Source organism: Schistocerca piceifrons, chromosome 3 (genome assembly GCF_021461385.2).
Source record: "Schistocerca piceifrons isolate TAMUIC-IGC-003096 chromosome 3, iqSchPice1.1, whole genome shotgun sequence".
Lineage (NCBI taxonomy): Eukaryota > Metazoa > Arthropoda > Insecta > Orthoptera > Acrididae > Schistocerca > Schistocerca piceifrons.
The window spans coordinates 619,562,867-619,586,589 of NC_060140.1; the positions used below are offsets into that span (position 1 = coordinate 619,562,867).

General features: G+C 44.6%; 1 protein-coding gene across 2 annotated transcripts in view; it reads left to right on the top strand.

Moving 5' to 3' along the window:
• LOC124788096 (venom carboxylesterase-6-like) overlaps nt 1-23,723 on the top strand; it is a 113,949-nt gene that overhangs the window by 75,388 nt on the left and 14,838 nt on the right. For both annotated transcript variants that reach the window (XM_047255207.1, XM_047255208.1), the window contains exons 7-8: nt 13,683-13,849; nt 14,271-14,415. In XM_047255207.1, the coding sequence (XP_047111163.1) occupies nt 13,683-13,849; nt 14,271-14,415 (312 nt within the window). The remainder of the gene's footprint in view (nt 1-13,682; nt 13,850-14,270; nt 14,416-23,723) is intronic.

Sequence of the window (23,723 nt, forward strand, 5' to 3'; positions counted from 1 at the left end):
TCAGGTTTTTTCTTTTTGCGCTTATTACTTTTACGTAACAGTTTTTTAACCATATCTATTCTGTAACCGTTATTCATCGCTATTCTCTTAACGGTACTAATTTCAGTCTCCCTATCTTTTTCGCTCATAGGTATATTGACTGCCCTATGCACGAGACTACGGAAAGCAGCTTCTTTGTAAGCCTGCGGATGGCATGAATCATTCGGGATCACGGCATCAGTCGTAATTTGTATTCTATAAACGGAGAACACATCTTTGTTGTCCTGCTTTTTTATATTCAGGTCCAGGAACTGTAAACAATTGTCAGTTTCATACTCCACGGTAAATTCTATTTTATTATGTGCGTCACTGAACTTTCTTACTATTTCCTCAATGTCCTCACGGGAACCATCGACAAGTAACAGAGTGTCGTCAACATAACGTTTGTAATAAACAATTTTATCCATAATGTTATCGTCAGAATTTAAAACTTTATTTTCAAGGTCGTTGATAAAAATGTCCGCCATAGTTCCTGAAATACTGGACCCCATGGCTAACCCATCGTCCTGAATATAAAATTTGTTATTAAACGTAAAATAGTTAAAACTTGTAATGAGCTGTAGGAGTTCAATAACTTCAATTGTCTCTTGCGTTGAAATTTTACCGTATTTGAGGAAATTTCTCTTAATGATTTCTATAGTTTCGTTAACCGGAACACTGGAGTATAGGTTCTTAACATCCAACGAAACCAAACGAGAAGTGTCAGTGACTGGCGTATCTTTAATTTCATCTATCATGGTCATACTACCACGCACCGAATAGTTATTTTTATACACGTAAGTCTTTTTCAGAATTTGGTTCAACAATTTCGTTATTTTATGTGCTGGACTATTTCGACCGTTAACAATCGGACGAACTGGATGCAGAACTTTATGTATCTTCACCTGTGATCTTAATTTGGGGGCCGTTGGATTCATGATAACACATCTTCCTTTTTCAGCTTCTGTCAGCAGGAAGTGTGTGCGTTTAAGAACATTTTTTAGTTTAATTTGGAAATTGGCTGTTATGTCTTTCGGAATTTCCGTAATGCTATTTTCGACAAAAAACGCTAAGGTCTTCGAAACGTACTCCTCCTCTTTTAATATTACGACCGTATTCCCCTTATCCGCTTTCGTGGCAATAGCTTTCACTTCATTGAGTTTTTTATTTATAGAATCGACAGTTACTCGGTCTGCTCTAGTCTAATGATTAACATTATTTCGCTTATTTAGTTCATTTTTTACTATTTTATGTAGCTTATGACCGACATGCCCGGTTTCATTATTATTTAATTTGGCAATTTCTGTTGTCATTTTAGTGAGGGAAATTACTTCTTTCGCGATCTTCTTGTTAAATGACGGCTCAATAATAAACTTTAATGCCTTATTTAACATTTCTACTTCTGTATTATCAAATACAATATCCGTTTTGTTAACCACCCGTGGATAAATGTCTAAAGACGAAAGGCTTTGTTGTTTATCTTTTCCATCTTCGTGTGTGTTATTACTTAAGTACTCCATAGAGTAAACAGAATTAAAAGTATATTGGACTGTTTTACTCTATGGATTTCCCAACTATTTGTGATGGTATTTTGTCTTTTTAGTCCGTTTAATTTCATGACATAGACTTTACAACCTGATGATGAGAGCATTGTCTCTTGAAACGCGTTGTTAAAATATATGTAGAAGAAACGCGGTTGAATGCTAACAGTGATAACTAGCACACGTATGCTTGGTAGGAGGGGGACAGGGGTCCTTACCCTCTCTGAGTGGAAAACTTTAGCACGTATGTAGAGAGGGGGCGCAATTTGATCCGAAAATTTAAGCATATGGATATCGGCGAAAATAAGTTAGACCCCCAGAATTTTTGAGCTGCCGATGTGTGGTGGAGACAGTAGCGGTGACCAAGAAAGGCAAAAGGAGAGGATGTTAGTGAGAGAGGAGACAATGGCAGTGGGAGATACTGTAACTGAAAGGAGAAAAGGGAGACAGCGAGAGAGAGACATTTTTTGGACAAAGGCAGCGAGAGGGAGATGCTGAGTATGAAAGCTTAAGAGAGACAGCGTAAAAGGGTTTACAATTTTCTTTGTTAAAACACCGCGAATACGTTCGCATGCCAAACTTTTGTATGAGGAAGGTTGTATGAGGGGTGAATAACCAGGTTCCCCACATTTCTGTCAGTGTCTTTCCTTTTTTGTGCTCCTACAGGAGCATTTTCTTGCTGTTAATTTCTTTTTTAATAGTTCAAACATTCCAACATAAGCTGTAACTATTTATTCTTAATCCTAATATCTTTTATATGAAAGGTACATTTTCTTTCTTTCTCTCTCTCTCTGCTTTTTTTTTAGTGAAGAGTTACATTTAGTAAACTACGAAGAACTCACTGCATAGAACTCGGATAAAAAATATGCCCCCCCCCCCCCCCCCCCAATTAAACGATCCTTAGTATTTCTTCTGTAGTTAAGTGATTGTCTAAACCACAGTTTTGTACGTGTCAGCAGTTCATCTTGTTTACCTCTGACTCACTTCATATTTAACTGAAATAAGAATTCTGCCTTCTAATCACTGTTTCCCATTTACTGAACTAATTTCAGTCAGCGACAGAATCTTTTTCGCTAAGGGAGATCTCTTAACTCACTCCATTCCAAAAAATGTCTCGCCCACCAATACTCCACTGTACGATCAATTAAAAACTTAACCAATCAATCTCTTACCAGTCGTATTCATATAACGTGTAATCCAAGTATAGCGCACACCGGCTTACGGATTCTCTGAAGTGGTGCCATTGAAAAGTGACCCTTGTCAGCAGTCATTCGTATTCTCCTTAAACACATACTGACTCACCTCACAGCTCTGTCCTGCTCCGTGTGATGGCGACGCCACAGAAGCTGTATAATGTGAAATCTAATGTCTGAACTGCAATCTTCTCCGCGTTACAGCCTGTATCAAAAGCCCAGCCTCTACCATCCCAGCCACTCCCACTAGCACTAACGAGCGTTTCTAATAAAGTTTCTACATGATGCCTCTCAGTCTTCCGCCACCTTGCACAAAGCACTGCACTCGGCTTAAAATGCTGATGAATTGCTACTCCTTAGATATCGTCTTCTGCAACTGTTAGCCTACACCTCGCCCATGATTGTCACCCAGCAACAGAATGTTTCTATGTATCTAAGGCTCCCAAGCAATGCTGGAAACCAGCCATATCTTCACCGTTCCGCAACTAGTGAAGACCTGTTCCAAACGATGCTCTACGTGACCAAGGCTGAATCGAGCACTAGAGCCTCACGTGTTTTCCTTTCCTTTGACTGTTAGTTGGTATAGTGCTTACAGTTTCTGTTTTTTTCCCTCGGACTAGCGCTTATAACCTACGTCCTCAATTATTTGCTTTCTTCCTCTACAGTTTGTACCCTCTACAGCTTTCTCTAGTACCACGGAGGTTATTCCCTGACATCTTAACAGACGCCATCCCATCCTGCCCTTTCTCTTGTCAGTATTTTCCATATGTTCCCTTCCTCGCCGATTCTGCGCAGAACTTATTCATTATCTTATCAGTCCACCTAGTTTTCAATTTTCTTCTGTAGCCCTACATCTCAATTGCTTCTATTCTCTTCTGGTCCGGTTTTCCAGAGTCCATGTCTCACTGCTTTGCAATGCCGTGCTCCAAACTTACATTCTCAAAAATTTCTGCCGGAAATCAATACGTATGTTTCACGCTAGTAGGTTTCTTTTGGGCAGAAACGCCCTTTCTTTGCCAGTACTAGTCTGCTTTTTATGTCCCCCTTGCTCTGCTCGTCGTGGCTTATTTTAGGTATCATAATCTCTTAATTTCATCTATTTCGTGATCAGCAATTATGATGTTAAGTTTGTCGTCGTTCTCCTTTCTGCTACTTCTCATTCCTCTCGCCTTTCTTCTATTTACTCTCAATCCATATTCATGCCCATAATACTGTTCATCCATTGAACAGATCTTGTAAGTCTTCTTCACTTTCATTGTGGGGGAGCAATGTCTTCAGCGAATCTCATCACTGACATCTTTTCACCTTGAATTTTATTCCCACTCTTGATCCTTCCTTTTATTTTCGTCATTGCTTTTTCGACGCACAGAATCATCAGCAGGGGCGACAGACTACATTCCTATCTTACGCCCTTCTTTATTCTGTGCACTTCGTTCTCGGTCTTCCACTCCTATTCTTCCCTCTTGGTTCTTGAACGTATTGTAGTTATTCGTCTTTCCCCATAGCTTACCCCTAAGTTCCTCAGGACGTCGAAAATCTCCCACCAATTTGCATTTCGGAATTCCTTTTCCAGGTAGACAGATTCCATGAACGAGGAGTGGGTTTTCTTCAGTCTTGCATCCATTATCAACCGGAACGTCATAACTGCCTCTCTGGTGCCTTTATCTTCCATAAATCCAAAGTGATAGTCATCTAATTTATCCTCAATTTCCTTTGCCATTCTTCTGTGTATTATTCTTATCAGCAACTTTGATTCGTGAACTTTTAAGCTGACTGGGCGATAATTCTCGCACTTTTCAGCTCTTTCAATCTTGAGAATTGTGTGGATCACGTTTTTCCGAAAGTCTGATGGTAGATCGCCAGTCTCATAGACTCTGCACACCAACGTGAATAATCGTTTTGTTGCCATTTCTCCTAGTGATTTTAGAAATTACAAAGGAATATTACCTATCTCTCCTGCCTTATTTCATTTTAAGTCTTCCAAAGGTCTTCTAAATACCTATTTTAGTACTGTGTCCTCTTCTCTATTAACTGTTGTTTCTTCTTCTATCACGTTATCAGGTATATCATCGCCATCATAGAGGCATTCAACGTACTCATTCCATCTATTCGTTCCCTTCTCTGCATTTATCAGTAGAATTCCCATTGCACTCTTAATGTTACCACCATTGCTTTTAATTTTACCGAAGGTTGCCTTGATTTTTTGTATATGCTGAGTCCTTCCGACATTCATATCTTTTTCGATTTCTTCACATTTTGACTGAACCGTATCGACTCACCTTCCCTCCACATCCTATTTACCACATTTCATTCCTAAATCATTTATATTTCTGCATTCCCGAATTTTCTTTCGTCGATCACCTGAAGTATTTCTTGTCTTACCCATGCTTTCTCCGCAGTTAGCTTCCTTATACCCATGCTGTTTTCTGCAACTTCTGTGATTGACATTTTCAGAAACGCCCAACCATCTGAGCTGTTCATCATCGCATTATCTAGAGCCCCAGAGTATTTCAAGGATATCTCTTCATTCCTTAGTTCACCAGTATCCACTTCTTTTCATATCGATTCTTTCTGGCTAGTCTCTCAAACGTCAGCCTATTTTTTTCAGATCCATATTTTGCCATTTCGTATGATGAAGAATACGCGCCACCTGTTACCAACTCGGAAATAATCACAAGGTTGAAATTCCAACAGTGGATTTTTAATAAAACTACAGTCAATGGCGAAAATGAAGGCTTTCAAAGCATAAAAGGGATTTAAGGTTATTTTACTTGTGATTCTTGAGCTTCTCCCGGCGTATTTGATAGTCAAAATATCCACGGGTGTACTGCCGGTCTCCAGTGTCCAACAGGCACAATATTTCGGCGATCATACATGTCGCCATCATCAGGTGAACTGACGGACTGAGCTCCTGTGAACGTGCCGGCACGGAGATCCGTACGCTATGGCTGCTCAGAGGGAACTGGGTTCAGTCGCGGCGCGGCCGACTTAAATACCCTCCGCCCGCGGCGCGCTCCCTCCGCTGTCCGCGCCCCGCGCCAAGGTCGCGCGGTGGAACAGATTGCGACGGCGTCTGAGATGACGTCGGAGTGATGGCTCAGTCCACCGTGGTCGTCAAAACTATACGTTTGCTCCATTTACTCTTGATTAACCCAATCGCTGGTTCCCAAGCCTTGCTAAGATTATAGCCACAGTCACGGTTTATGAGGTCGTCATTGGTGCGAATGTCGATGGCCTCTCTAACAACACTGTCCCAGTATCTCGACGTCTGTACCAGATTCCTCGTGCGTTCATGCTCCATAACGTGATTTCCGACAAACAATGTTCAGCGACCGCCGACTTGCTCGGATACATCAGTCGAGTGTGCCTCTGGTGTTCACGGCATCGATCCTCGACGATACGCATCGTCTGACCAATATACGACTTGCCACATTGACACGGAATCTGGTACACGCCGGCCTTCGTCAAACCGAGGTCATCTTGGGCGCTCCCCACCAGTGCACGAGTTTTATTCGGAGGACAAAACACAGTTCCGACCCGGTGTTTCTTCAAAATGCGGGCGATTTTCCCCGAGAGTGCGCCTGTATATGGAATAAACGCAGTGCCTACCTCCTCCCTCGTGATTTCATCCATCTCCACAGGTTACGCTGTAGTGGTTAGGCGGAGAGCACGTTGAGTCTGCCACTCTGAGTACCCATTCTTTCGAAATAAAGTTCTCAGATGTTCCAGTTCCTGGGGTAGACTCTCTGCGTCAGGGATAGTGCGCGCCCTATGTACTAGAGTATTAAGTACCCCTTTCCTCTGTGAAGGGTGGTGACAGCTGTCTGCGTGCAAATACAGATCAGTGTGCGTTGTCTTCCAACACACCCCATGACCTAGGGTGCCGTCAGCCCTTCTCTTGACCAAAACGCCATGAAAGGTAATTTACCCTCCGTTTCAGTCTCCACAGTGAATTTGATGTTGGGGTGTATGGAGTTTAGATGTGTAAGGAAGTCAAGGAGTTTATCCATACCATGTTGCCAGATGACGAACGTGTCGTCCTCGTAACGGAAAAAGCAAGTAGGTTTCAATTCGGGTGACGACAGGGCTTCCTCCTCGAAGTTCTCCATGTACAAATTCGCTACCACCGGTGAGAGTGGGCTACCCATGGCGACTCCCTCCGTTTGTTTGTAGTATTCTCCATTAAAAAGAAAATACGTGGATGTCAAGACATGCCTAAAAAGTTCAGTGGTCTTCTCGTCAAACTTCTGACTAATCAATTCTAGTGTCTCTCGCAGGGGTACCCTCGTAAACAAGGAAACGACGTCAAAACTCACCATGATATCTGACTCATCCAACCTGAAGCTATCAAGGCGTTTAACAAAATCCACGGAATTACAGATGTGATGAGGGCATTTACCCACATAAGGACTTAACATTCCCGTCAGGTATTTGGCCAACAAATATGTAGGTGCCCCGATGTTGCTGACAATGGGGCGTAATGGTACCCCTCTTTGTGAACATTCGGGAGTTCATATAGTGTAGGCGGTACCGGACCTTGGGGTAACAATTTTACCCTCCGGTAAATCTTCGTCCTTGAGAAGCGACCTCGTCTTGTTCTCCACCTTCCCGTGGATTTTGTTAAACGCCTTGATAGCTTCAGGTTGGATGAGTCAGATATGGTGAGTTTTGAAAAATGGTTCAAATGGCTCTGAGCACTATGGGACTCAACTGCTGAGGTCATTAGTCCCCTAGAACGTAGAACTAGTCAAACCTAACTAACCTAAGGACATCACAATCATCCATGCCCGAGGCAGGATTCGAACCTGCGACCGTAGCGGTCTTGCGGTTCCAGACTGCAGCGCCTTTAACCGCCCGGCCACTTCGGCCGGCGGTGAGTTTTGACGTCGTTTCCTTGTTTACGAGGGTACCCCTGCGAGAGTCACTAGAATTGATTAGTCAGAAGTTTGACGAGAAGACCACTGAACTTTTTAGGCATGTCTTGACTTCCACGTATTTCCTTTTTAATGGAGAATACTACGAACAAACCGGGGGAGTCGCCATGGGTAGCCCACTCTCACCGGTGGTAGCGAATTTGTACATGGAGAACCTCGAGGAGGAAGCCCTGTCGTCATCCGAATGGAAACCTACATGCTTTTTCCGTTACGTGGACGACAAGTTCGTCATCTGGCAACATGGTATGGATAAACTCCTTGACTTCCTTACACATCTAAACTCCATACACCCCAACATCAAATTCACTGTGGAGACTGAAACGGAGGGTAAATTACCTTTCCTTGACGTCTTGGTCAAGAGAAGGGCTGACGGCACCCTAGGTCATGGGGTGTATCGGAAGACAACGCACACTGATCTGTATTTGCACGCAGACAGCTGCCACCACCCTTCACAGAGGAATGGAGTACTTAATACTCTAGTACATAGGGCGCGTACTATCCCTGACGCAGAGAGTCTACCCCAGGAATTGGAACATCTGAGAACTTTATTTCGAAAGAATGGGTACTCAGAGTGGCAGACTCAACGTGCTCTCCGCCTAACCACTACAGCATAACCTGTGGCGATGGATGAAATCACGAGGGAGGAGGTAGGCACTGCGTTTATTCCATACACAGGCGCACTCTCGGGGAAAAGCCCCCGCATTTTGAAGAAACACCGGGTCGGAACTGTGTTTTGTCCTCCGAATAAAACTCGTGCACTGGTGGGGAGCGCCCAAGATGACCTCGGTTTGACGAAGGCCGGCGTGTACCAGATTCCGTGTCAATGTGGCAAGTCGTATATTGGTCAGACGATGCGTACCGTCGAGGATCGATGCCGTGAACACCAGAGGCACACTCGACTGATGTATCCGAGCAAGTCGGCGGTCGCTGAATATTGTTTGTCGGAAATCACGTTATGGAGTATGAACGCACGAGGAATCTGGTACAGACGTCGAGATACTGGGACAGTGTTGTTAGAGAGGCCATCGAAATTCGCACCAATGACGACCTCATAAACCGTGACTGTGGCTAAAATCTTAACAAGGCTTGGGAACCAGCGATTGGGTTAATCAAGAGTAAATGGAGCAAACGTATAGTTTTGACGACCACGGTGGACAGAGCCATCACTCCGACGTCATCTCAGACGCCGTCGCAATTTGTTCCACCGCGCGATCATGGCGCGGGGCGCGGACAGCGGAGGGAGCGTGCCGCGGGCGGAGGGTATTTAAATCGGCCGCCGCCGCCACTGAACCCAGTTCCCTCTGAGCAGCCATAGCGTACGGATCTCCGTGCCGGCACGTTCACAGGAGCTCAGTCCGTCAGTTCACCTGATGATGGCGACATGTATGATCACGGAAATATTGTGCCCGTTGGACACTGTAGACCGGCAGTACACCCGTGGATATTTGGTTCTTTTACTTAATTATCCCCAGCTATATTGCAATAACTATAAAGTGTACAAGGATCTGTTTCTTCAGCTAACTAAAAACTAAGCATTAACTAACGAAATACGAATGCTTCGTAGCTTATTTCCTCGTTTTGGTCAACGACAAAAGTCATATTGTACTCAATATTGTGCATACGTAAATAAATTAATATTTACATCTTTGACCCCCCCCCCCCCCCCCATGAACAATGGGCCTTACCATTGGTGGGATGGCTTGGTTGTCTCAGCGGTCTAGATAGCCGCACCGTAGTGCAACATCTTCTGAGGTGTACCTGTTGATATGCCAGACAAACATATGGTTCATGAACAGGGGCAGCAACCTTTTCAGAAGTTGCAGTGGCAGCAGCCTGAGTGACTGACTGAGACGGCATTGCAACATCAGCCAAAACGACCTTGCTTTGTTAGTAATGCGAACAGCTGAAAGCAAGAGGAATCTACAGCCATATTTTTTCACGAGGGTATGCAGCTCTACCGTATGGTTAAATGTTGATGGCATCCTCTTTGATAAGATATTCTGCAGGTAAAATGGTCCACATTTTGGAGCATGCCATCATCAGGATAAACAAATCTGTAGTTACATGTAACGGAGCGTGGAATGTTAGCACACTCAATCGTACAAGTAGGTTAGAAAATTTAAAAAGGGAAATAAATAGGCTGAATCGGATATAGCGAGAATTAGTGAAGTTCGGTGGTAGCATTAACGTGACGTCAGGTCAGGTTTGATAAGGGTTGTAAATACAAAATCAAATAGGGTAACGCGGGAGTAGGTTCAATAACGAATAAGAAAATGGGAATGTGAGTAAGCTATGAACAGAATAGGAATGCATTATCGCAGCCAAGATATGCACGAAGTCCACACACACCACAGTAGTACAAGCTTATATGCTCACGAGCTCTGTAGAAGATGAAGAGATTGAAGAAATGTATGATGAGATAAAAGAAATTATATAGATAGGTAAGGGAGACGAAAATTTAATTGTGATGGGGGACTGGAATTCGAAAGTAAAAAAAAAGGAAGAGAAGGACAAATAGTAGGTGAATATGGACTTGGAAAGAAATCAAAGAGGAAGCTGCCTGGTAGAATTTTGCACAGAGCATAATTTAATCATAGCTAACACGTGGAAAGAATGAAGGAAGTTTTATACCTGGAGGAGGCCTGGAGACATCGGAAAATTTCAGACTAATTACATAATGGTAAGACAGAGATTTCGAAACCAAATTTTAAATTGTAAGACATTTCCAATGGCAGACATGAACTCTGACCACAATTTATTGGTTATGAACTGTAATTTAAAGCTGAAGAAATTGCAAGAAGGTAGAAAACTAAGGAGATGGGAAATGGATAAGTTGAAAGAACCAGATGTAGCGCTAGTTTCAGAGAGAGTAACGACTGACTGGAACAGAGGAAAGACATAAGAAAGAAATACAATAGAAGACGAATGGGTAGCTTTAAGAGGTGAATCATTGAAGGCAGCAGAATATCAAATAGGTAAAACGACAATACCTAGCAGAAATCCTTGGATAACACAAGACATATTGAATTTAATTGCTGAAAGGAGATCATATAAAAATGCAACAAAAGAAGCTGGCGGAAGGGTATACAAACTTCTATCAACTGAGAGTGACAGGAACGGCAACATGGTTAAGCAGGAATGACTAGAGGACAAATGTAAGGATATAGAAGCATATATCACAAGGAGAAAGGCAGGTACTGCCTACAGGAAAATTGAAGAGACCTTTGGAGGAAAGAGGAGCAGCTACGTAAATATCAAGAGCTCAGATGGAAAACCAGTCTTAAGCAAAGAAGGGTAAGCTGATGGGAGGGAGGAGTACATACATGGTCGATGCAAGGGAGACGAATTCGCAGGCAATATTACAGAAATGGAAGAGGATATAGATGAAGAGGAGATGGGAGATATGATACTGGGAGGAGAATCTGACATCACTAAAAGACTTAAGTCGAAGTAAGGCCCTGGGAGTAGACGACATTGCTTCAGACCTACTGATAGCCTTGGGAGAGCAAGCCATGACAAAACCTTTCCATCTGGTGCGCAATATAGGTGAAATATCTTCAGACTTCAAGAAGAATGCAGTAAAGAAAGCAGGGAGTGACAGCGCGGAATATTACCGAACTCTCTGTCTAAGAAGTCACGGTTGCAAAATACTTACACGAATTCTTTACAGTAGAATGGAAAACCTGGTACAAGTCGATCTCTGGGAACATCATTTTCTGTTCTGGAGAAAAATGGGTACACGCGAGGCAGTACTGACCCTACGAGTTATTTCAGAAGATAGGTTAAGGAAAGGCAAACCTGCGTTTGTATCATTTTTGGCTTACATAAAGCTTTTGACATTATCAATGGGAATGCTGTCTTTGATATTCTGAGAGTAGCAGGGGTGAAGTAAAGGAAGTAAAAAGCTATTTAAACTTGTACAGAAACCAGAACGCAGTTGTAAGAGTCTAGGAGCATGAAAGGGAAGCATTGGTTGGGAGGGGAGTGAAACAAGCTAATCGCTTGTCCCTAATATTATTCAATCTGTACATTGAGCAAGCAATAAGAAACACCAAAGAAGAATTTGGAGTAGGAACTAAAGTTCAGGAACGATTAATAAAAGCTTTGAGGTTTGCTGATGACGTTATTAATCTGCCAGAGATATCAAAGAACTTAGAAGAGCAGTTAAACGGGATGGACAGTGTCTTGAAAGGATACAAGATGAACATCGACAAAAGCAAAACAGGGATAATGGAATGTAGTGGAAGTAAATAAGGTGATGCTGAGGGAATTAGATTAGTAAACGAGACACTTAAAGCAGTAGACGAGTTTTGGTATTTGGATACTAAAATAACTGGCCTTGGGCGAAGTAGAGAGGATATGAATTGTAGACCGGCAATGGCAAGAAAAGTATTTCTGTAAAAAATAGATTTGGTAAATGGAATATAGACTTACGTGTTAAGAAGTCTTTTCTCAAAGTAATTGTATTTAGTGAAGCCATGTATGGAAGTGAAGCATGGACGATACATTCTAGACAAAAAGAGAATAGAAGTTTTTAACACGTTGTGCTTTAGAAGAATGCTGAAGTCTAGATGGGTAAATTACGTAACAAAAGAGGAGGTACTGTACAGAATTGGGGAGACAAGAAATTTGTGGCAGAAATTGACTAAAGGAAGGGATCGGATAATAGGACACATTCTAAGACATCAAGGGATCAGAAGTTTAGTATTGGAGGGAAATGTGGAAGGTAAAAATCGTAGAGGGAGACGAATAGAACAAGCCGATGTAGGAGGATTTTAGTTGCAATATTGTCAGCTGAAGAAGCTTCCACAGGCTAGAGTAGCAAAGACAGCTGCATCAAACTAGTTTTGGGACTGTAGACCACAAAAATAACGACACATCTTAGAGTTTATTTCGCAACAGTATCCTGCATACCGATAGAATACGATTCGTGTACTGTGACACGAAGAAATGCCTTTCCGTTCTATATACATACTTTGTGCAAGCCATACCGTAGCTTTCGTAACTGATTAGCCATTCAGCATCGCTCAGTAACAGGGAAGTTTCTAATGTAGATTTTAGATTATGTAACAACCAGGCCTTCGTGAACAATGAAGACTTACGGATACCGAGTTCTAGTATTGTTCATAAGATAATTGATTACGACAGCTTACAAACTGATCTATGAATTGTTTGGGCACTCTCATTTTACTGAATAGAAAGAGAGATACCTTTGTCGTCCATATTTAAATAATCAGTAAGCCTAAAATGCTCTTGCTGCCTGAGGTTAGCAATGCGGTTTCATGGTGCCGGAGGGAAGATAAAAATCTGTAGTCAAATTCTCAATTTTTTCCTCAATCCTGAACAAAAATGTGCATTTGCACATGCAAAAATTCTTAGTGGATACTAAATTTGGTGTAAGTTTGCATCGTCTCCAGTCTTCATTGACACTGAACGTGCATGATAATTACAGACTCAAACATAAGGAGGTCAGTAAAAGACTTTTAAAAAATATTTTACAAAACTTTCTATATACTTGTAGAATCTGTTTAGCCCAGTAAGATAGTGCTCGCCAGAAAAATAATTAAAGGCCAGCTTTATTTACAATACAGGCAATCATTAACACTGTTGTGATCAATGTAAGATACTGCTGTGTGCTGCTTATTTATGACTGGTTTACATACGCTGGTAGTCTATCATTTGCAACACACAGTTGAGACGTTGAAGAAATGGTTTGAAAATGTGGTAGCTGCATTGTTTCTTACGATAGCTCAGTTTGTCGCTACTTGTACTTCTTAAATTGCCATACAGTCTATTTTATCGGTGTTACAGTCTTGTGAGCTAAAATTAAATTTGTCCACACATTAAACAGAAATTCGAGTATGATTACGTAACGTACGTAACAAAATTTTTCTGATGTATTACTTCAACGTACTGTACAGTTTTCCTTTTCTTTGTAGTTGTTAATGCATCTTTTCTCAAAGTAATTGTTCATACTGTCTGATTCATGATTTCAGCTTTTGTCGCAAATAAAACGTTGTTGCAAGAACTAGACGAGAAGAGTGACAAATTATTCCCCCTGTGTCTAGCATATCAGACGTCAGCACGGGCTAAGCTCATAACTCAGAAGATACGCAACTTCTATTTCTCGTCCGGTAAACTGACTATGAATGGAGTTGCTGACGTAAGTATTGGTTAAGCACATATAGTACGTGAAAGATTAGAAGTTTTCTATAAATACTTATGAGCATGGTAAATACAATTTCTTCAGTGTACCGAGATTATTTATGTAATAAATTAATATGGATAAATGGCTATGTAAAGGCACGTCTTGTAATTCTGATTAATTTCGCTGAAAGTTTTCTGTATCTTCAATTTCACGTAGCGTTTAATTATTTCCATTGCATAAGAAGACTGGTCGACTGTTATGTCCTATTTATTTTTATGGTTCCATCGTGCGGTCCAGTAACGATCATACACGATGTCAGTTACAATTACCCGTCTGCGATGGGAAATATTCTAGTCTTGAATGTGTTTGACGACCTTATAATAGAGAACTTCTTTCTCCGGCATTGAGTATGAGTATATTTGTTATCTGTCTTCAGATGTGCACCGATGGTTTCTTTTCATGGAAAACGGACAACGCTGTTAGGAAGTACAAAGACAAAGGTTTTGTGTATTACTACCGTTTTTCGTACAGAGGGAAGTACAGCATGTCGCAGTTATTCGGCGGAGGCGACAAGAATTTAGGTAAGAGCTTTCTGGCATGAAATACCTATCCTCAATCTCTTACATATATTGTCCAATCAAAAGCATATAGCAGAAATTCAGGCAAGTAATTCAACTATCTGTGTTCATTGTTAATATTATTTATGTGTTACACAACTTATTAAACAGTAACTCTTATCATTATTAAGCATACTGAGGAACCTGCAGTATTAAATTTCACGGCAACACTAACTTTTCGTCATTGGGCTCCACTGTTCTTTGTAGCTAGTAGCTTTTCGATAGGTAACCATCGATTCGGTTAATTCTAATTACACAGGGCTTTCCTTACAGAATGGCGACAGGTCAAAGATTTTCACTGACTATCCTTTACAATACTAATATGCAAAAGTATGATTTGGCAGTATCATATGAAATTCTATAAACAGCCTGTACAAATATTTGTAGTAAATGTAGCACGTTTCACACGCCACAAAGAAAGTGCAAACGATAATACCACACTCTACGGTTACCGAAGATATGACTGTAAAAATTAAATGTCTTCGCAGTTGCGAACATGGACAACCACCAGCTGTATAATGGAATGACAACAATGGAAAATTTTTGTCGGACCAGGAATAGAACCCAGATTTCCTGCTTTTCGTAAGTAGTCCGCTTACCAATTTCTTTTTGGAAATTTGGAAATTTGCGGTAAGGTCTTATGGGACCAGACTGCTGAGGTCATCGGTCCCTAAGCCTACACAGTACTTAATCTAACTTAAACTAACTTACGCTATGGACAACACACACACCCATGCCCGAGGGAGGACTCGGACCTCCGACTGGGGAGCAGCACGAACCGTGAGAAGTCGCTCCAGACCGCGTGGCTACCCAGCACGGCAATTTATTTTTCTTTTACTTTTTTTTACATTGAACATCGTTTATTTACTTATTTTCCTTTACTTTCATTTCTTATTTTTATTTGTTTACTTATTTTTGTCATTAATACCACCGAGAATATCAGGAAACCGACGTCACGTGAGAAGGAGGGCGCAACAAAACTTCAGACCAATTGAGGCTATCAACGTATAGTTTTTTTAAGAAGAACATTCCGATGACCAGTGAATATATCGGTTCTAAGTGTGGAAGAGGCGGCGATCAGCTCTTCATGACAGAAACACCCCTTCTTTGGATTGGGTTAAGAAAGACACTGCAAAGGAAATTAGAGAAAAATTGCCTGTATTTTGGATTGCCGACAACTGCACAAACAAGTAGTGCACTGTGCGTCCGTAAATTCACTTCTCTGAGTTCGTCTTCGCTTGCGGGAAGAGTCCCGCGGCCATAAACAGGAGCTGTTGAGAAGGAATCTGATGAGGAGTACGGGTAACTAGGGACTACATCTGTCGCACCAATAACCAGACACCTCTCGCCGATCTGCTCACCAGGCGGTGCTCGCCCGTGTCCATAACAACACAGTCGACACAGTACGGGGTGACTGCGAGGTAAACCCTGAGAAGCCACGGCCGGCATACTTGCTTCCTATTGACAGTAAGGTACCATGCAGACTGGACGTCAGTGTCAACATAAAGAGCGTACGCCGATCGCCAAACGGCACGCCAGTCGACGTTGAGAAGCTTCCCCTAAACTACATTCGATGACCTGTGCTACTGAAGGAAACCAGAGATCATCTTCATGGATGTCAACTGCGCTGGCAGCTCAGTTCAAGGAAAAAGTGACGGAAGTAAAAGAAGGGCGGTGGGACTTCCGAAAGATAGATAGGTGCTGAGAGAGAGTGTGGTGCAAGGGTCTCCAGCAATAGGCTGGTAAGGCACATAGCACTACGGTGCCGCAAAGGGCTACAGTTCCATCAGGCACATGATACAGACCTAAACCGCCCATTCACAGCAGGAGGGTAAGGGTCTCGTACTTTATATTGAACAGCAAGCTGTGGCAACGAACCCAATGCCGCTAGCATGTGGCGCGCCATGGATGACGGAATAGCAAATGTCTGTGCCATGTGGGGGATACGCGACGCCAGATATACATTTACGTATTTTGTGCGTTGCAGAAGATCGACAGCTCGCAGTTGAGAAAGTGGATGTCGGCAGTTGAGGGCAATTGTCCGGCGCAGATCACTTGCGAAATCGAGTCCTAAGCATCGGAGAGTACCAGCTACGCGCAAAGGAGCAGCATTGTCCACAGGAAGCCCTACCTATAGAAAAGGCGCTCGATTTTCGGACGTTTAGGCAACTACCAGAAGCTTCGCCGTAAGTCGTAACCCATTCCAGTGACTCCCTGACCTCAGAACTGCTCTGAAGAACGACGACGAGATCGTCTGCGTAAGCAGTGCAGCTGAAAACATGGTCACCGAGAGACATACCAAGAGGCGTTGACGGAAGCAGCATAGCAACCGTTCCACGGTGAATGCATACAATAGTGGAGAGAGCGAACAGCCTTCACGCTCTCATCCAAGGATCGAGATGCGAGGAGTAAGATGCGCATTGTAGAGCACACGAGACGTGGCTCCATGAACGAGATGCATAACGACGTCGACGGTAGTAGCCTATACTGCGGAGCACCCCTTCCAGGAAGTCGTGATCGACTCGATCGAACGCCTGACTGACGTCAAGAGCTGCAGAAGTCAAGGCGTACGACGAGCATGAGCAAGAACGATTATGTCCCTATAGTGGCAGAGGATATTGCGGATGATATTGGCACGTCCCATAGAAGTCTGATCGAGGGAAATCACGTACCGAGCTGTCCTTTTAAGCCGCCCAGCCAACAGCGGGATGAAGATCTTTGTATCGCTGTTGAGTATTGTCAAGGGGCGGTAATCGCATATCCGTGAGGTATCCCGAGGCTTGTGGATGGGACTGGGAAAGCATTCGAGGAAACCGTTTGCAATCGGCACGAACGGTGGCGTAAGGTCTTGACAAATTACCGTCCACACTGGCGCCAGAAGAGGACGAAATGTCCGATAAAATTCCAGTGGGAGGCCGTCAGGGCGAGGCTACCTGTTCGGAGAACCCGCATGGATATCGTCATGGGTTTCGTCCTACGTGACGTTAGCAGTCAGGTCCATCGTCGCATCCACGGGAACTGAGCCAAAGGAGATCCTGAGGCCGCCGTAATGTTGGCAGGGCTGTACCGTTGTTCAGAGTACAGCGTAACATAATGTGTATGGAGGGCAGATCCGATATTGGGTGTCAAAACGCTGCCCATTGTCAGTCTTAAGAGCATTAATGAAATTCTTCCGACGGTTGCGTCGTTCCACTATGTCGTGATACATAAATAGATATTCTTGCACTAACCCATCGTGTGTGCGCGCCCTGACCACAGCTCCTTCAAGGTGGCGGCGAGAGAGGGATGTGAGCTGTGCGTTGCCACGATTCACCATCGCCTGGCGCTCTAGCGAATACGGCATCATAGTACATTCCCGGAGAATGGTGAAACAGAATTCCTGGGTCCATCGCCGCGACGCCGCAACCTCCCCTCCGTAACAATGAAGGCCTTGCGGAAGGCAGGCTTTGCACAGAGCACCCACCATGACAGGGCAGACTGGCAGGCGTCACGGCGTCGACGACGAGCTGCTACGTGGTCTCGATGAGCTGCCGGCAGTCGGATGAAGTAAGGTGGATAGCGTTCAGATTCCACGGTCCACGGCCTCGTCACAACCTTTGGCTGCAGAGACTCACGGCGCAGATTTATGCATCATGGTCAGAGAAAGCAGTGGTCTAGACTTTAGCAACCTGCTCCCCACTGACAATATCTTAAGATATGTAAACGCAATCGAGTCGGCTGGAAGAATGGCTAGTGAAATGCGTAAACCCCGGACGATTGCCATGAAGCTTGAATCCTCTAGGCTGATGTGCTGGAGAATTGTCGCTAGCGCCGCGCACAGAGAGTGACGTGGTAGGTGGTCTTCGGGTGCCTGGATGCAGTTGAAATCTGCCTCCCATAAGCAATGCATCCTGCCGATCCAGGAAGAGATGAGTGACTGTCTCTGAGTAGCAGGAGGAACGTTCATGGTGGCGACCCGAGCCAGATGGTGCATAAAAATTTACGATTCTGACGCAAGTAAATATGACAGCCACACCTCTGGCATCGAGGAGATAGGCAACTGCATCAGCGAGGATAGGGCCACGTAAAAGGATCGTCACCCCACTGCCAGTAGGGGAAGCATCAGAGACATGCCCTGTAAAACCATGGGGAGCGCAGAAAGTTGGAACATACATCTCCTGAAGGAGAGCTACGTCAACGTCCGCGACGTCAGCATATCATGGAGTAAAGCCAGTGGCGTACGTGACTGATACTGACGTTGACCATGGCTATGGGAAAAGTCTGGAAAGCCGACATCGTCACGAGGACAGGTGATTCAAACACAGGGGAAGCACAGGGAACTCGCTGTTAGGCCCCTATGGAAAGGCACATCACTTTGATGGGGAAGGAGCTGTCCCCAGCAATAGGGGGGGGGGGGGTAGAGGGCATCCATTGTTCTGTAAACCCCCAGAATGTCCATCCCCATCCTCAGCATCGACGTCGGCTGCCCAGGAGACAGACATGTCACTGGGCCGGATCAGTGGAACATTATCAGAGGTGCGCCCACAGCTAGCGTCAGACACAGAAAAGGAGGCAAAGCCATGAGACGCAGGCGCTGGAAGGTCAGTGTCTGGAGGTGAACACTGTCTGGAGATGGAGGAGGAGAAGGACGTCGCGTTGTCAGATGTGAGGGCTTCAGAGGACAGCGCACCATCAGTAGCAGGGTCCTCATCCTATGCAGACTTCCGATGAGCGCAGTCATCACAAGGGGTACAACATTGTCTCTTCCGTTTCCTCGACGACCGTTCCCTGGTAACATGCTGTTCCGTGTCGAATGGGGGGCAGCTATTGTCCGACATGTGGTCAGATGGCAGAAAGGCGGAGGTAGCTCCATGATCAACAATCATGGGGTCGGGACAGACGTATCTACTGACGGTCGTCGTTCAGGGTTGTAGGAGAGACAGGTGAAACGTCCATCGCGTCGTCGAGAGGGGGGCGTAGCAGGCAGCACCGCCGCAGACGTATAAGACGGAGGTAACACAGCGGGCGCCGCAGGAAGAGCGACGTCCCCGATCGGCGTCTGACCCAGTCTACGTCGGAGACATTTAGAATTGACGTGGCCTTCCTGGCCACACCTGAACAGTTGCGCGGCTGGCCATCGTACATGACGACAGCCCTGCAGCCTGCAATGACAAAGTAGGAAGGCACGTGTTTCCGTTGTTCAATTTTTATCTGGCGGACACCACTGAGGACACAGTAAGTTTCGATGTCTTCCACGTTTCTGCCACGTGACTGACGACGTTGCCGTAAGGTTTAAAAGCGGCCACCACGACGTCCGACCTTACTTCAAACGGGAGTTAGAAAGACCGCAATGTTCGGAAGCGAATACCAGCATGATCAACCACGACAAAGATAGGAAACTAATGCGAAACCAAAGAGAGCTTCACTGCAAGTTTAAACGCAGCCGAAACCTCTCAGACAAACAGAAGCTAAACGATGTCAAAGTTAGCGTAAGGAGGGCTATGCGTGAAGCGTTCAGGGAATTCGAAAGTAAAATTCTATGTACCGACTTGACAGAAAATCCTAGGAAGTTCTAGTCTTACGTTAAATCAGTAAGTGGCTCGAAACAGCATATCTAGACACTCCGGGATGATGATGGCATTGAAATAGCGGATGACAGGCGTAAAGCTGAAATACTGTCCGCCCCCGGTAGCTGAATGGTCAGCGCGACAGACTGTCAATCCTAAGGCCCCGGGTTCGATTCCCGGCTGGGTAGGAGATTTTCTCCGCTCAGGGACTGGGCGTTGTGTTGTCCTAATCATCATCATTTCGTCCCCATCGACCCGCAAGTCGCCGAAGTGGCGTCAAATCGAAAGACTTGCAGCAGACGAGCGGTCTACCCGACGGGAGCTGAAATACTAAACACCTTTGTCCAAAGCTGTTTCACAAAGGAAGACTGCACTGCAGTTCCTTCTCTAAATCCTCGCACAAAACGGAAAAATGGCTGACATCGAAATAAGTGTCCAAGGAACAGAAAAGCAACTGGAATCACTCAACAGAGGAAAGTTCACTGGTCCTAACGGGATACCAGTTCGATTCTACACAGAGTACGCGAAAGAACTTGCCACCCTTCTAACAGCCGTGTACCGCAAGTCTCTAGAGGAAACGAAGGTTCCAAATGATTGGAAAAGAACACAGGTAGTCCCAGTCTTCAAGAATGAGCAGATGCACAAAACTATAGAGCTATATCTCTGACGTCGATCTGTTGTAGAATTTTAGAACATGTTTTTTGCTCGCGTATCATATCGTTTCTGGAAATCCAGAATCTACTCTGTAGGAATCGACATGGATTCCGGAAACAGCGATCGTGTGAGACCCAACTCGCTTTATTTGTTCATGAGACCCAGAAAATATTATATACAGGCTCCCAGGTAGATGCTATTTTTCTTGACTTCCGGAAGGCGTTCGATACAGTTCCGCACTGTCGTGTGATAAACAAAGTAAGAGCCTACGGAATATGTGACCAGCTGTGTGGCTGGATTGAAGAGTTTTAGCAAACAGAACACAGCATGTTGTTCTGAATGGAGAGACGTCTACAGACGTTAAAGTAACGTCTGGCGTGCCACAGGGGAGTGTTATGGGACCATTGCTTTTCACAATATATATACATGACCTAGTAGATAGTGTCGGAAGTTCCATGCGGCTTTTCGCGGATGATGCTGTAGTATACAGAGAAGTTGCAGCATTAGAAAATTGTAGCGAAATGCAGTAAGATCTGCAGCGCATAGGCACTTGGTGCAGGGAGTGGCAACTGACATTTAACATAGACAAATGTAGCGTATTGCAAATACATAGAAAGAAGGATCCTTTATTGTATGATTATATGATATCGGAACAAACACTGGTAGCAGTTACTTCTTTAAAATATCTGGGAGTATGCATGCGGAACGATTTGAAGTGGAATGATCATATAAAATTAATTGTTGGTAAGGCGGATACCAGGTTGAGACTCATTGGGAGAGTCATTATAAAATGTAGTCCTTCAACAAAGGAGGTGGCTTACAAAACACTCGTTCGACCTATATTTGAGTATTGCTCATCAGTGTGGGATCCGTACCAGATCGGGTTGACAGAGAGATAGAGAAGATCCAAAGAAGAGCGGCGCGTTTCGTCACAGGGTTATTTCGTAATCGTGTTAGCGTTACGGAGATGTTTAGCAAACTCCAGTGGCAGACTCTGCAAGGGAGGCGCTCTGCATCGCGGTGTAGCTTGCTGTCCAGGTTTCGAGAAGGTGCGTTTCTGGATGAGGTATCGAATATATTGCTTCCCCCTACTTATACCTCCCGAGGAGATCACGAATGTAAAATTAGAGAGATTGGAGAGCGCACGGAGGCTTTCCGGCAGTCGTTCGTCCCGCGAACCATACGCGATTGGAACAGGAAAGGGAGGTAATGACAGCGGCACGTAAAGTGCCCTCCGCCACACACCGTTGGGTGGCTTGCGGAGTATAAATGTAGCTGTAGATGTAGATAGTGTCAATATGTCCGTCAGAGTATCGGAACTTCAGATCGTTAGCGTGTCGCCGCACAACATCGGCGCACAGCTCGTCATTTACCAGCCTTATGTACACAGGAGCACTGAGGATCGAAAAAAGTATTCCGAGAACATCTTGCAGCGGGAGAGGCATTTCATCCAGCACAAAGCGTTCAACTTCATATGTCTTCGGTTGTTCGTTATCTATTGGAAAAGCAAATTTAATTTTGGCTTTGCGGGAAGAAAACGCCATGATGGTCAATGATGTCGGACTCTGCGACAGGCCACTATGCGGTAGTAAACAAACGCACGCTCGCTTGCAAGAAGCATAACAGGCGAGACCCAAAACGCCTCACCACAGCCAGAGGTCGACTGCCTTACCATTTGGCTATAGGGGAATGATTCAAGGTTGTACCCTAACTTCCATAGGTCGACAACCTGTACTCCATTATGTATATTCCCCTATTGGGGTAGATATTTTACTTGAAAGTCGCTTGCCCGGTGTCGGCGGATAAATACAGTATTGCAGTGCCTGTTTATTCCAAATCAGGAGGCTATGTTCCTTCGGACATGCATACTCCGCACGTATATCCTCAAACTGTTTTCCTCTTATAGGGGCTTACGTTTGATACTACACGTCCCAATCTCTATAATGAGACCACCACCTACGTTCGATATCAACGTGCAATATGCACTCATAGACAGCAGGTGCAAGTACTAGCAGTAAATCGTATACGTAATGCCGAAACTGGGCGATTTGTCTGACGTCTAGAAGAGCATGATCATTAAGTTTCTGGCCAATGGTGGAATTATCTCCGAAAAGGATGAATTTTAAACCGTTCACATGACGCCGTAGCTGAAGTATATCGAACATGGCAAAATAGACTTATCCAAAACCACGGAACGAGAGCGGTGAGCGACGCTACAGATATGTGAACGGGGGAACAGATGTACTTCTGTTGAGCAACTGACGACCCAGATGAACCAAGGGGCTACCAATAGCGAACCCTCAAGAACCGATCAGCGTACGTTGCTAAGAATGGACCTACGCAGCATGTACCTGGTTCACGGACCCGTGGTGAGTGCTATTCATCAGTGACGAAGGCTGGAATTTGCGCACCAGTGGCACAACTTAACGTCCACTAAGTGAGGGCAGGTGGTCTTTTCCGATGACAGATAGCTCTTGCATGTACGGGGTGAAACGCCTGAAAGCAACAATCGTCGGAAGGGTAAAGGTTGGAGGAGGGAGCGTTATGGTCGGGGTAATGTTTTCGTGATCTCGTCATTCCGAAAGGTACAATGGATCAACAAAAGTACGCACCTGTCCCTGGTTGCCAATTCTGCTCCTACATGCCGTTTGTTTCTCCTAGGCAGAATGGTATCTACAGCTCTCAGTGTACGTGCGTGATTCGAATAACACCAAGATGAGTCTATGGTACTCCCCTGGTCACCAAACTCCATGGATTTAAACCCAGTCGAGAGTCTGTGGGACCACCTCGAGCGGGCTTCTCGTGCCATGATTCTCAACAAGAAACCAAGTGTACCTGTCCTCAGCACTGGAGGTTGGCACGGCTCCGCTTCCCTGTTGGTACCTCCAAGAACTGACTCTCTTCGCCGGTCTGTGTGGCCTAGCGGTTCTAGGCGCTACAGTCTGGAATCTTGCGACCGCTACGGTCGCAGGTTCTAATCCTCACTTATTTATTTATTTATTTATTTATTTATGTTACTCGCTTCCTGCACGTCTCGCAGCGGTCCGCGCTGCAAAAGGTGGTATCTCAGGC